We start from the raw sequence: 10,967 nt of genomic DNA on the forward strand, positions 1-10,967 counted from the left end.
GTACCTAGGAAACCCAAAAGACTTGTTAAAAATTACTAGAGTGTGACTTCTCTTTCTGACAATGTAAGGTCAGCTACATAATAAAAGCTTGATGAAAGATAAAAACCATCCTTTTAAATGACTGGATGAGCATGCAGAAAGTAAGAGAAATCTATTGAGGTTAGATGTGCGAACCAGAAGCCCAGGACCATGATGTTAAATAAGCACTTAAGCAGCCCCTGTATATCCTAGGGATAAATTCAGATCTTTGTGATTGGTATAGCTTTGGTATGCAGAGGGGACTCGGGACAGAGCCTGGGGCCTCTGCAGGCTGGAGAACTGGATCACAGATTATTTTTCATGAGGTCAAGACCCAAGAAGTACTACATCCATAAGCTGAGAATTGTAATTTTAAAAATTAGTGCCCCCAGTTGGAGAAAGCAACTTCAACACAGGCTCTAATGAATTCCCCATACATTGAGTTCTAACAAATATAAGTTGAAAAATCAGACTACCCAAGGAATTAGGCTTCCATTATATGTGCCAACCCCTTAGGCAACTGTCACAAAAAATTATTTCCATTTTTTTGAGATGAGGAAACTGAGGCCTAGAGAAGTTAAGTTACTTGACCAAGGTTACACTGCTTAGTAACTGATAGAGGTAGGGTTTAAATTCATGGGTCCAAGTTTTAGAGTCCAAAGTCTTAGGGAATCCCACACTGCCTTTCAGGAGCAAGAGTCAGCAGAAAGAGCAGACGACAGAATGAGTTTTGTGAAGTCTTAGTAATCGAGTGGAGAGAGGGAAAGAAGTATGTCTTTTGTATTTAAAAAAAAGGATGTCATTGTAAATCATCAAAGCTCAAGAGACTATAAAAATGATAAAAATTGGAGAGGAAAAATAAAACTATTATTATTAGCAAAGATATATTCATCTGCTTAGAATATCCAGGAAGATCTGTCTGCAAACTATTTGAAATTGAAAATCAACATTTGTACCAGAAGCCCTTGCCAGTTTAGTAAAACAGGAAAAGGGAGGGGAAATTACAAGGATTTAAATGAAAAAAATAGAAACTATTACTATCTTTTATACGATTGCTTGATTTAAAAAAAAAAACAAACCAAATGGACTTAGAGAAAAATTATTGTAAGTAATGAGTTTAGTAGATACAAAATCAGTTTTCAAAAATCAACTGTAGGGCTTCCCTGGTGGTGCAGTGGTTGAGAGTCTGCCTGCCGATGCAGGGGACGCGGGTTCATGCCCCAGTCTGGGAAGATCCCACATGCTGTGGAGCGGCTGGGCCCGTGAGCCGCGGCTGCTGAGCCTGCGCGTCCGGAGCCTGTGCTCCGCGGCAGGAGAGGCCACAACAGTGAGAGGCCCGCATACCGCAAAAAAAAAAATCAACTGTATTTCTTCACATCATCAATAAAGAGTTTGGTAAATAATTATTTAAAAGATATCATTTATATTATCAATAAATAAAATATGTGAGAATAAATCTAACAAAAGCTGTGCAGGACATTTACAGAAAACATTGTAAAATGTTTTTGAAAGACATTAAGGAAGATCTAAATAAATGGAGAAATATACTATGTCCATAGATATGGAAACTCAGTATTATAAAGATGACTATTTTTCCCCCCAATTGATCCATAGATTCAATGCAGTTCCAATCAAAACCCAAACAGGTTGTTTGAAGAACTTGACAAGTTGATACTAAAATTTGTAGAAGAGTAAAGGGCCAAGAGCAGCCAAAATATTCCAGACAAGAATAAGGTGAGGAGATATCAAGTTTTGTTTAAAGCTGTGGTAATTCAAATCATGTTATATTGGCATTGAGATAAACAAAATCACCAGTGAAATAGAGTAGGGAGCTCAGAAACAGATCTGTGAATACATGAAACCCTGGTAGGGCAGATTATTGGGGGAAGGAGGGACTCCAATAAATGGTGCTAAGATAGTTATTTATATGTGAAAAAATATATTGGATTTCTTCCTCACACCATACACAAAAATCATACTAAATGGATTAAAAACATATATGTGAAAGGTGAAATTTTAAAAACTTTTAGGTGAAAATGTATAACCTCATGGTTTCAAGTATAAGGAAGATTCCTTAAAACAACACACATAAACACACAATAATTAACATGAAAAATTGATGAATCCTCATTAAAATGAGTAACTTTTCATCAAAAGACAAAGTGAATGAAAATATAAGCTTCAAACCTATAGAAGATATTTGCAACATGTCTAACCAAAAACAACAGATTTAGATCTTCTGAATTAATCAGAAGTACAACCCAACTGAAAAAATGTTGAATATATTTTTGAAATGATACTGACACAACTCCACATCTGGAGGAAAATTAAATTGGACCCCTATTTTATACCATATACAGAAGTAATTGCAGATGGATTAAAGACTTAACTGTGAAAATTAAGCAATAAAATCTTTAAGATAAAATTTAGAGAGAAATACATAGTGTATCACATTTTGATTTAAGCCAAGAAAGAGTTTAAAAAAGAGCATTTATTGCATTAAGAAATAAAAATATCAGAAATCAAGTGGTAGATTAGAAAATAATGTAGAAACAGATAAAGGGTTACTGTGTATAATGCACTGAGAGTTCTTAGGTTGTTCATCTTTCAAATAATTTCTAATTGTAAAATGGGCAAAATGTATGAATGGAAAAGGGTATGAATAGGCAAATTATGTAAGAGCAGATCTGAAAGACCGTTAAATTTTTGAGAATATGCTCAATCACACTAGTAGTTAGGGAAGTGAAAATTAACAATGAAATGTCCACATGCAAAGAACTGTGTACCAGTATATCAATAGAAACATCATTAAAATAGTATGTGTAAAAAAAGCAAGTTGCAGATAATATCTACAGTCCGTAGTATAAAAAATACTCAAAGTAATACTTTTTACTTCTATATGTATGTAAAACTTGAATGTAAATCCATAGAAATATTCTAACAGGACATGTACAAAACTGAGAATGAAATCACTGTTTGTAATTAAAACTCAATAAATAAAAATTAGAGAGTCTATGTGCCAAAAGTTAATAAGAGGACCCATATATTTCATTTCTTGGTATTTATCCAAGAGAAATGGGACATATGTTTACAAAGAGACTGGCACAAGAACATGCATAGCAGCTAAAACTAGAAAACAGCCCAAGAGAATGGATCAGCAAATTGTAATGATGTTCATACAGTGGAATATGCCCAACAATATAAAGGAGCAAACCACTGCACAGTAACACAGATAAACCTCAAAAATATACTGAGTGAAAGGAGATGAGACACAAGAGTACATTCTGTATGACTCTGGTATCTGAAGTTCTAGAATAGGAAAAATTTCATCTATGGTGATAAAAATCAAAACAGTAGTTGCTTGGGGAGATGAACGGGCATGAGGGAACTTTCTGGGGCAATAAAAATGTATGTCTTGATGAGTGGGTGGGTTATACAGGTATATGCATTTGCCAAAACTGATTGAATTCTGCACTGAAGATCATTGTGTTTCACTGTATATAGATTATACCTTAATTTTTTTTAATGAGGAAAATGACCAGGGAAGATTACTGAAGTGCATTTACCATTTAAGGAATGTGCACTTTTTTCTAACATTGTTTTTTTTAATGCTTACATTTAGAGAAGCTGCTCGAGAATGTCGCAGAAAGAAGAAAGAATATGTGAAATGTCTGGAAAATCGAGTTGCAGTCCTGGAAAATCAAAATAAAACTCTAATAGAAGAGTTGAAAACTTTGAAGGATCTTTATTCTAATAAAAGTGTTTGATGCTTAAGAAAGAAAATATTTTTGTGGACTTGCCTAAAAATTAGACGGAATTTCTTTTCTTTTTTAGTGGAGTTTTATGAATTAAAAGGTCAAAAATGAAGCTTTTTATTTAGGCTTTTGCAACTTAAAGATAAATATCTTATGCAAGAGATCTGGTGACAGAGGATAAAGTGGAAAAAGACCTCAAGGAGGTTACTGGCACAACTGGAAACTCTGTAAAAATTAAACATACTCAAGAAACAAGAAATAAACTTTCACAAATTCAAATTTTCTAAATAACAATAGTTGTCATATTCCAAAAATGGCAGATAAGATGAAATTTGATAAATCAGATTTTTAAAAATAAATCAATTTACCCTATAGGTTTGCATTTCTTACCGTTTCCTAAAATTTACCTTTTTCAATTGTGTGTGTGTGCAACTTCTGCCAATAAATTCTAAATTACAAATAGAAAAAAGCTAATATACAACTAAATATATAAACTATGTGTTCTGATTATGTATACTTGCTCTATCATCAGGTCTTAAATGGGTGTTTAAAAGTTTGTTTATTGAACTTGAGAGGATTTTTGAGACTGGGTTAACTATTTTTGAGGCCTTGTCCTAAAAGGCATCTAAGGTACATGAATGGAGTGTGGTGATTTTTGTAACATTTTTTTTATCAGAATGGAAAGAGAATTGTTTAAAAGTTTGATACTTTTAAATCGTTTGTTTTTTGGTTACTCTGGGAATGGTGATTTTCTACAAATATTTAATAAATTGTTTTTTGATTCTATATTCTGTATGCAGTTAAATACACATTACTTATTCTGTTGTGCTTTAATAGAATGGAATGTTTACAGGCCCTTGAGATGTTAGAGTGTTTTAAAAACCTTCTGAAGATGCATACCAAAGTTTTCCAAGAGGATTTTATAATTGGTTTAATGTAAGGTTTATCAGATTCTAAAATAGTACAGTTACTAAGGCAATTTTATGTGAGAGACTATTTTGTAATGTAGTGAATGGTACATTTATAAGAAATGTGACTGCCAATATATTTTTATAGCTAATCTTTATAAATTCTAAAGTTGAGTTTTTAATGATTATTTTAAATGTTTATATAGTTTGTTAGTAAAAAATATTTTGCATCTCAAAGTATCATTTTTATATTATAGGAAGTTTCCAGGTTGGCTAATATTTGAATTGTGAGTTTTGTATGCAGTTTATCCAGAGTTCAAAAATGCTGTCAGCACACCAGTGTTTAACCTCTGTATTCCAATTTGTATACACTTTGAAATTGTACTGCAAAACTATTGTGTGCTTCTTATACAATATGTATCATATTGTTGTCTATGAAATTAAAGGACATTTGATAAAAATTAAGTTTGCCGAATGTAAAATATATTGCTTGATATACGAATGACAAGCTTCCTGATAGCCACTGTGTTAATTATACTAACTATAGTGCATTTCTAGTTTTAAAATGAGGATAAATTTAAAAATCTGGGCTACACTACCTATTTTAAGAAGGGGATATGTTTATATGTTTTGATTCAGTCAGAACCAATTATAACAAACTGAAGATAGCTAACTATTTTGTTCTACAAGTGTTTAGGACATGGTTAAGGAGCCTGTCGTGTAGAAATCTTAACCTAACAGATAAATTTGTGATTAATCCTAGTAAAATTTTTCATTAACGGCATCTTTTAAAATGGGATTTTGTTGACTTGGCAGCAGTTTATGTAAAGAAAGATAAAGTCTGATCACCAGTGGGATTACTTATATCCCTGTCCTGTGTAAAGCCTGAGTCTCAAAATAGTCACCCATTAGGCTAAAGAATATTAGGTATGGGGTCAGTGGATTATATCCAGAGTGTTTTAAAAGAATATATTGGGTAGGTGTTGTGTTTGGCTCCAGTAGCCTAGCTCTTAGTACCTTAACAACTGGACATCCACACATATATGTAAATTCTCCACAGCCTACACATTGCTGGAATAGGGCCTTGCTCACTAGATAATGTTAACTAGTTTAGCTATATGTAACAGGCATGGGCAAGCCACTGAGGATTCCATAAATGCATACCAAATTATCGTCCTAGATGTTTTTCTAATTTGAATTCAGTGTGGGGCTTATGACACTTTAAAGGTGATTGTAGTACAAACCTGAAATTATCAGACTTCAGAAATTCATCAGACCAAAGAAATTAGTTCCTTAGTTCAATTAACTATTTTAAATAATTTACTAATTTGTTATATTGATGGAAATACATTATTGCCCAGGAACACATCTTGAGCATATAAAATGATAACCCTTTAATTTTATTGAACAGAGCAGGGGTCCCCAGCCCCCAGGCCATGGACCAGTATGGGTCCATGGCCTGTTGGGAACCAGGCCACACAGCAGGAGGTGAGGAGCCGGCCAGCGAGCGAAGCTTCATCTGTATTTCCAGCCACTCCCCATCGCTCACATTACCTCCTGAGCTCCGCCTCCTGTCAGAATCTAGTGTGGCAGCATTAGATTCTCATAGCACAAACCCTAATGTGAACTGCACATGTGAGGGATCTAGTTTGCACACTCCTTATGAGAATCTAATGCCTGATGATCTGAGGTGGAGCTGAGGCGGAGATACTAGCGCTGGGGAGTGGCTGCAAATACAGATTATCATTAGCAGAGAGGTTTGACTGCACACAGACCATAATCAATTGCTTGCAGACTCTCATCAAAACCCTATCAGTGAGTGGCAAATGAAAACAAGCTCAGGGCTCCCACTGATTCTGCATTATGGTGAGTTGTATAATTATTTCATGTATTACAATGTATTAATAATAGAAATACAGTGCACAATAAATGTAATGTGCTTGAATCATCCCAAAACCATCCCCCCCAGGGTCTGTGGAAAAATTGTCTTCCACGAAACCGGTCCCTGAGGCCAGAAAGGTTGGGGACCGCTGGAATAGAGCATAAAGAATGGGCATGTTTTAGAGCTTTGGAAATCTTACCATATACATTTAGTCATTCAGCAGTTATTATATTGAAGTTACTAGTTAAACCTGTGTTTTTCTCCAGTTAAAATGTATTATGCCTTGGACACTACATAATGATTAAGAAAAAGACATAACAATTGTAGATATTTATGCACCCAACATAGGAGGACATCAATACATAAGGCAAATGCTAACAGCCATAAAAGGGGAAATCAACAGTAACACAATAACAGTGGGGGACTTTAACAGCCCACTTACACCAATGGGCAGATCATCCACACAGAAAATTAATAAGGAAACCCAGCCTTAAATGACACACTAGACCAGATGGACTTAATTGGTATCTTCAGGACATTATATCCAAAAGTAGCAGAATACATTTTCTTCTCAAGTGCACACGGAACATTCTCTAGGATAGATCACATCTTGGGTCACAAATCAAGCCTTGGTAAACTTAAGAAAATTGAAATACCAAGCATCGTTTCCGACCACAACACTATGAGATTAGATATCAACTACAGGAAAATAAAGTGAAAAAACACAAACACATAGAGGCTAAGCAATACGCTACTAAGTAACCAAGAGATCACTGAAGAAATCAAAGAGGAAATCGAAAAATACCTAGAAACAAATGACAGCGAAAACACACGACCCAAAACCTACAGGATGCAGCAAAAGCAGTTCTAAGAGGGAAGTTTATAGCAATTCAATCCTACCTCAAGAAACAAGAAAAATCTCAACCTAACCTGACACCTAAAGCAATTAGAGAAAGAACAAAAAACAAAGCAAAAAAAAAACCACCCCCAAAACAAAACAAAAAAACCCCCACACAGTTAGTATAGCAGGAAAGGAATCAATCAAGATGAGAGCAGAAATAAGTGAAAAAGAAATGTAGAAAACAACAGCAAAGATCAGTAAAACTAAAAGCTCATTCTTTGAGAAGATAAACTAAGTTGATAAACCATTAGCCAGAATCATCAAGAAAAAAAGGGAGAAGACTCAAATCAATAAAATTAGAAATGAAAAAGGAGAAGTTACAGGGCTCCCCTGGTGGCGCAGTGGTTGAGAGTCCACCTGCTGATGCAGGGGACACGGGTTCGTGCCCCGGTCCGGGAAGATCCCACATGCCGCGGAGCAGCTGGGCCCGTGAGCCATGGCTGCTGAGCCTGTGCGTCTGGAGCCTGTGCTCCGCAACAGGAGAGGCCACAGCAGTGAGAGGCCCGTGTACCGCCAAAAAAAAAAAAAAAAAAAAAAAAGTTACAATGGACACCACAGAAATACAAAGGATCATAAGAGACTGCTAGAAGCAACTATATGCCAATAAAATGGACAACATGGAAGAAATGGACAAATTCTTAGAAAAGTACTACCTTCCAAGACTGAACCAAGAAGAAATAGAAAATATGAACAGACCAACCGCAAGCACTGAAACTGAAACTGTGATTAAAAATCTTCCAATATGGGCTTCCCTGGTGGCGCAGTGGTTGAGAGTCCGCCTGCCGATGCAGGGGACACGGGTTCATGCCCCGGTCCGGGAAGATCCCACATGCCACGGAGCAGCTGCGCCCGTGAGCCATGGCTGCTGAGCCTGCGCATTCGGAGCCTGTGCTCCGCAACGGGAGAGGCCACAAACAGTAAAAGGCCTGCGTACCGCAAAAAAAAATTAAAAATTTTCCAACAGGGGGCTTCCCTGGTGGCGCAGTGGTTGAGAGTCCACCTGCCGATGCAGGGGACACGGGTTCGTGCCCCGGTCTGGGAAGATCCCACATGCCGCGGAGCAGCTAGGCCCATGAGCCATGACCACTGAGCCTGCGCATCCGGACCCTGTGCTCTGCAATGGGAGAGGCCACAACAGTGAGATGCCCACATACCGCAAAAAAAAAAAAAAAAAAATCTTCCAACAAACAAAAGCCCAGGGCCAGATGGCTTCACAGGAGAAGTCTGTTAAACATTTAGAGAAGAGCTAATCAAACTCTTCCAAAAAACTGCAGACAGGAAAACTCCCAAACTCATTCTATGAGGTCACCATCACCTTGATACCAAAACCAGACAAAGATACTACAAAAAAAGAAAATTACAGACCAATATCACTGATGAACACAGATGCAAAAATCCTCAACAAAATACTAGCAAACAGAATCCAACAACACAGTAAAAGGATCATACACCATGATCAAGTGGGATTTATCCCAGGGATGTAAGGATTCTTCAATATATGCAAATCAATTAATGTGATACACCATATTAACAAATTGAAGGAGAAAAACCATATGATAATCTCAAAAGATGCAGAAAAAGCTTTCAACAAAATTCAACACGCATTTATGATAAAAACGCTCCAGAGAGTAGGCATAGAGGGAACCTACCTCAACATAATAAAGGCCATATATGACAAACCGACAGCAAACATTATTCTCAATGGTAAAAAAAACTGAAAGCAAGTCATCTAAGATCAGGAAGAGGACAAGGATGTCCACTCTCACTGCTATTATTCAACATAGTTTTGGAACTCCTAGCCACAGAAATCAGAGAAGAAGAAGAAATAAAAGGAATCCAAATTGGAAAAGAAGAAGTAAAACTGTCACTGTTTGCAGATGACATGACACTATACACAGAAAATCCTAAAGATGCCACCAGAAAACTACTACAGCTAATCAATGAATTTAGTAAAGTCACAGGATACAAAATTAATACACAGAAATCTCTTGAATTCCTATACACTAACAACAAAAAAAATCAGAAAGAGAAATTAAGGAACAATCCCATTTACCATTGCAACAAAAAGAATAAAATACATAGGAATAAACCTAACTAATGAGGCAAAGGACCTGTATGCAGAAAACTGTAAGACACTGATGAAAAATATCAAAGATGACACAAACAGATGGAGAGATATATCATGTTCTTGGAGTGGAAGAATCAACACTGTGAAAATGACTATACTACCCAAAGCAATCTACAGATTCAATGCAATCCCTATCGAATTACCAATGGCATTTTTCACAGAACTAGAACAAAAATTTTTACAATTTGTATGGAAACACAGAAGACCCTGAATAGCCAAAGCAATCTTGAGAAAGAAAAATGGAGCTGAAGGAATCAGGCTCTCTGACTTCAGACTATACTGCAAAGCTATAGTAATCAAGACAGTATGGTACTGGCACAAAAACAGAAATATAGATCAATGGAACTGGATAGAAAAGCTGAGAGATAAACCCAAGCATCTACGGTGACCTAATATATGAAAAAGGAGGCAAGAATATACAATGGAGAAAAGACAATCTCTTCAATAAGTGGTGCTGGGAAAACTGGACAGCTACATGTAAAAGAATGAAATTAGAACGCTCCCTAACACCATACACAAAAATAAACTCAAAATGGATTAAAAGACGTAAATGTAAGGCCAGACACGATAAAACTCTTAGAAGAAAACATGGGGACTTCCTTGGTGGCACAGTGGTTAAGAATCCGCCTGCCAATGCAGGGGACACGGGTTTGAGCCCTGGTCCGGGAAGATCCCACATGCCGCGGAGCAACTAAGCCCATGTGCCAAAACTACAGAGCCTCTGCTCTAGAGCCCACAAGCCACAACTGCTGAAGCCCACACGCATAAAGCCCGTGCTCCACAACGAGAGAAGCCACTGCAATGAGAAGGCCAAGCACCGCAAAGATTAGCCCCTGCTCACTACAATTAGAGAAAGGCTGCGTGCAGCAGTGAAGACCCAACACAGCCAAAAATAAATAAATTATTTTTTAAAAAAAGGAAGAAAACATAGAACACTATTTGACATAAATTGCAGCAAGATCCTTTTTGACCCACCATCTAGAGTAATGAAAATAAAAACAAAAATAAATAAATGGGACCTAATTAAACTTAAAAGCTTTTGCACAGCAAAGGAAACCATAAACAAGATGAAAAGACAACTCTCAGAAAGGGCGAAAATATTTGCAAATGAATCAAACGACAAAGGATTAATCTCTAAAATATACAAGCAGCTCATGCAGCTCAATACCAAAAACTCAAACAACCCAATCGAAAGATGGGCAGAAGACCTAAATAGACATTTCTCCAAAGAAGACACATAGATGGCCAAGAGGCACATGAAAAGATGCTCAACATCACTGATTATTAAAAAAATGCAAAACAAAACTACAATTAGGTATCACCTCACATCATCAGTAAGTCTACAAACAATAAATGCTGGAGTGGGTGTGGAGAA

The 10,967-nt window shown here is 36.5% G+C and overlaps 1 protein-coding gene across 10 annotated transcripts in view; it reads left to right on the top strand.

Moving 5' to 3' along the window:
- The window catches only part of ATF1 (activating transcription factor 1), a 54,917-nt gene extending 49,736 nt beyond the window's left edge, over positions 1-5,181 (top strand). For 8 of the 10 annotated variants that reach the window (XM_027106269.1, XM_027106267.1, XM_027106273.1 and 5 more), the window contains one exon: positions 3,641-5,181. In XM_027106269.1, coding sequence (XP_026962070.1) covers positions 3,641-3,785 — 145 coding nt within the window. In that variant the 3' untranslated portion in view covers positions 3,786-5,181. Of the gene's footprint in view, positions 1-1,632; positions 1,753-3,640 lie in introns of all 10 variants that reach the window. The other 2 variants (XR_003432768.1, XM_027106271.1) reach the window with 2 other exon arrangements.
- The last annotated feature ends 5,786 nt before the right edge of the window (positions 5,182-10,967 follow it).

The sequence above is a fragment of the Aethalodelphis obliquidens genome, unplaced genomic scaffold (assembly GCF_003676395.1).
Source record: "Aethalodelphis obliquidens isolate GAN/ISIS:26980383/991018 unplaced genomic scaffold, ASM367639v1 scaffold8, whole genome shotgun sequence".
Taxonomy (NCBI): domain Eukaryota; kingdom Metazoa; phylum Chordata; class Mammalia; order Artiodactyla; family Delphinidae; genus Aethalodelphis; species Aethalodelphis obliquidens.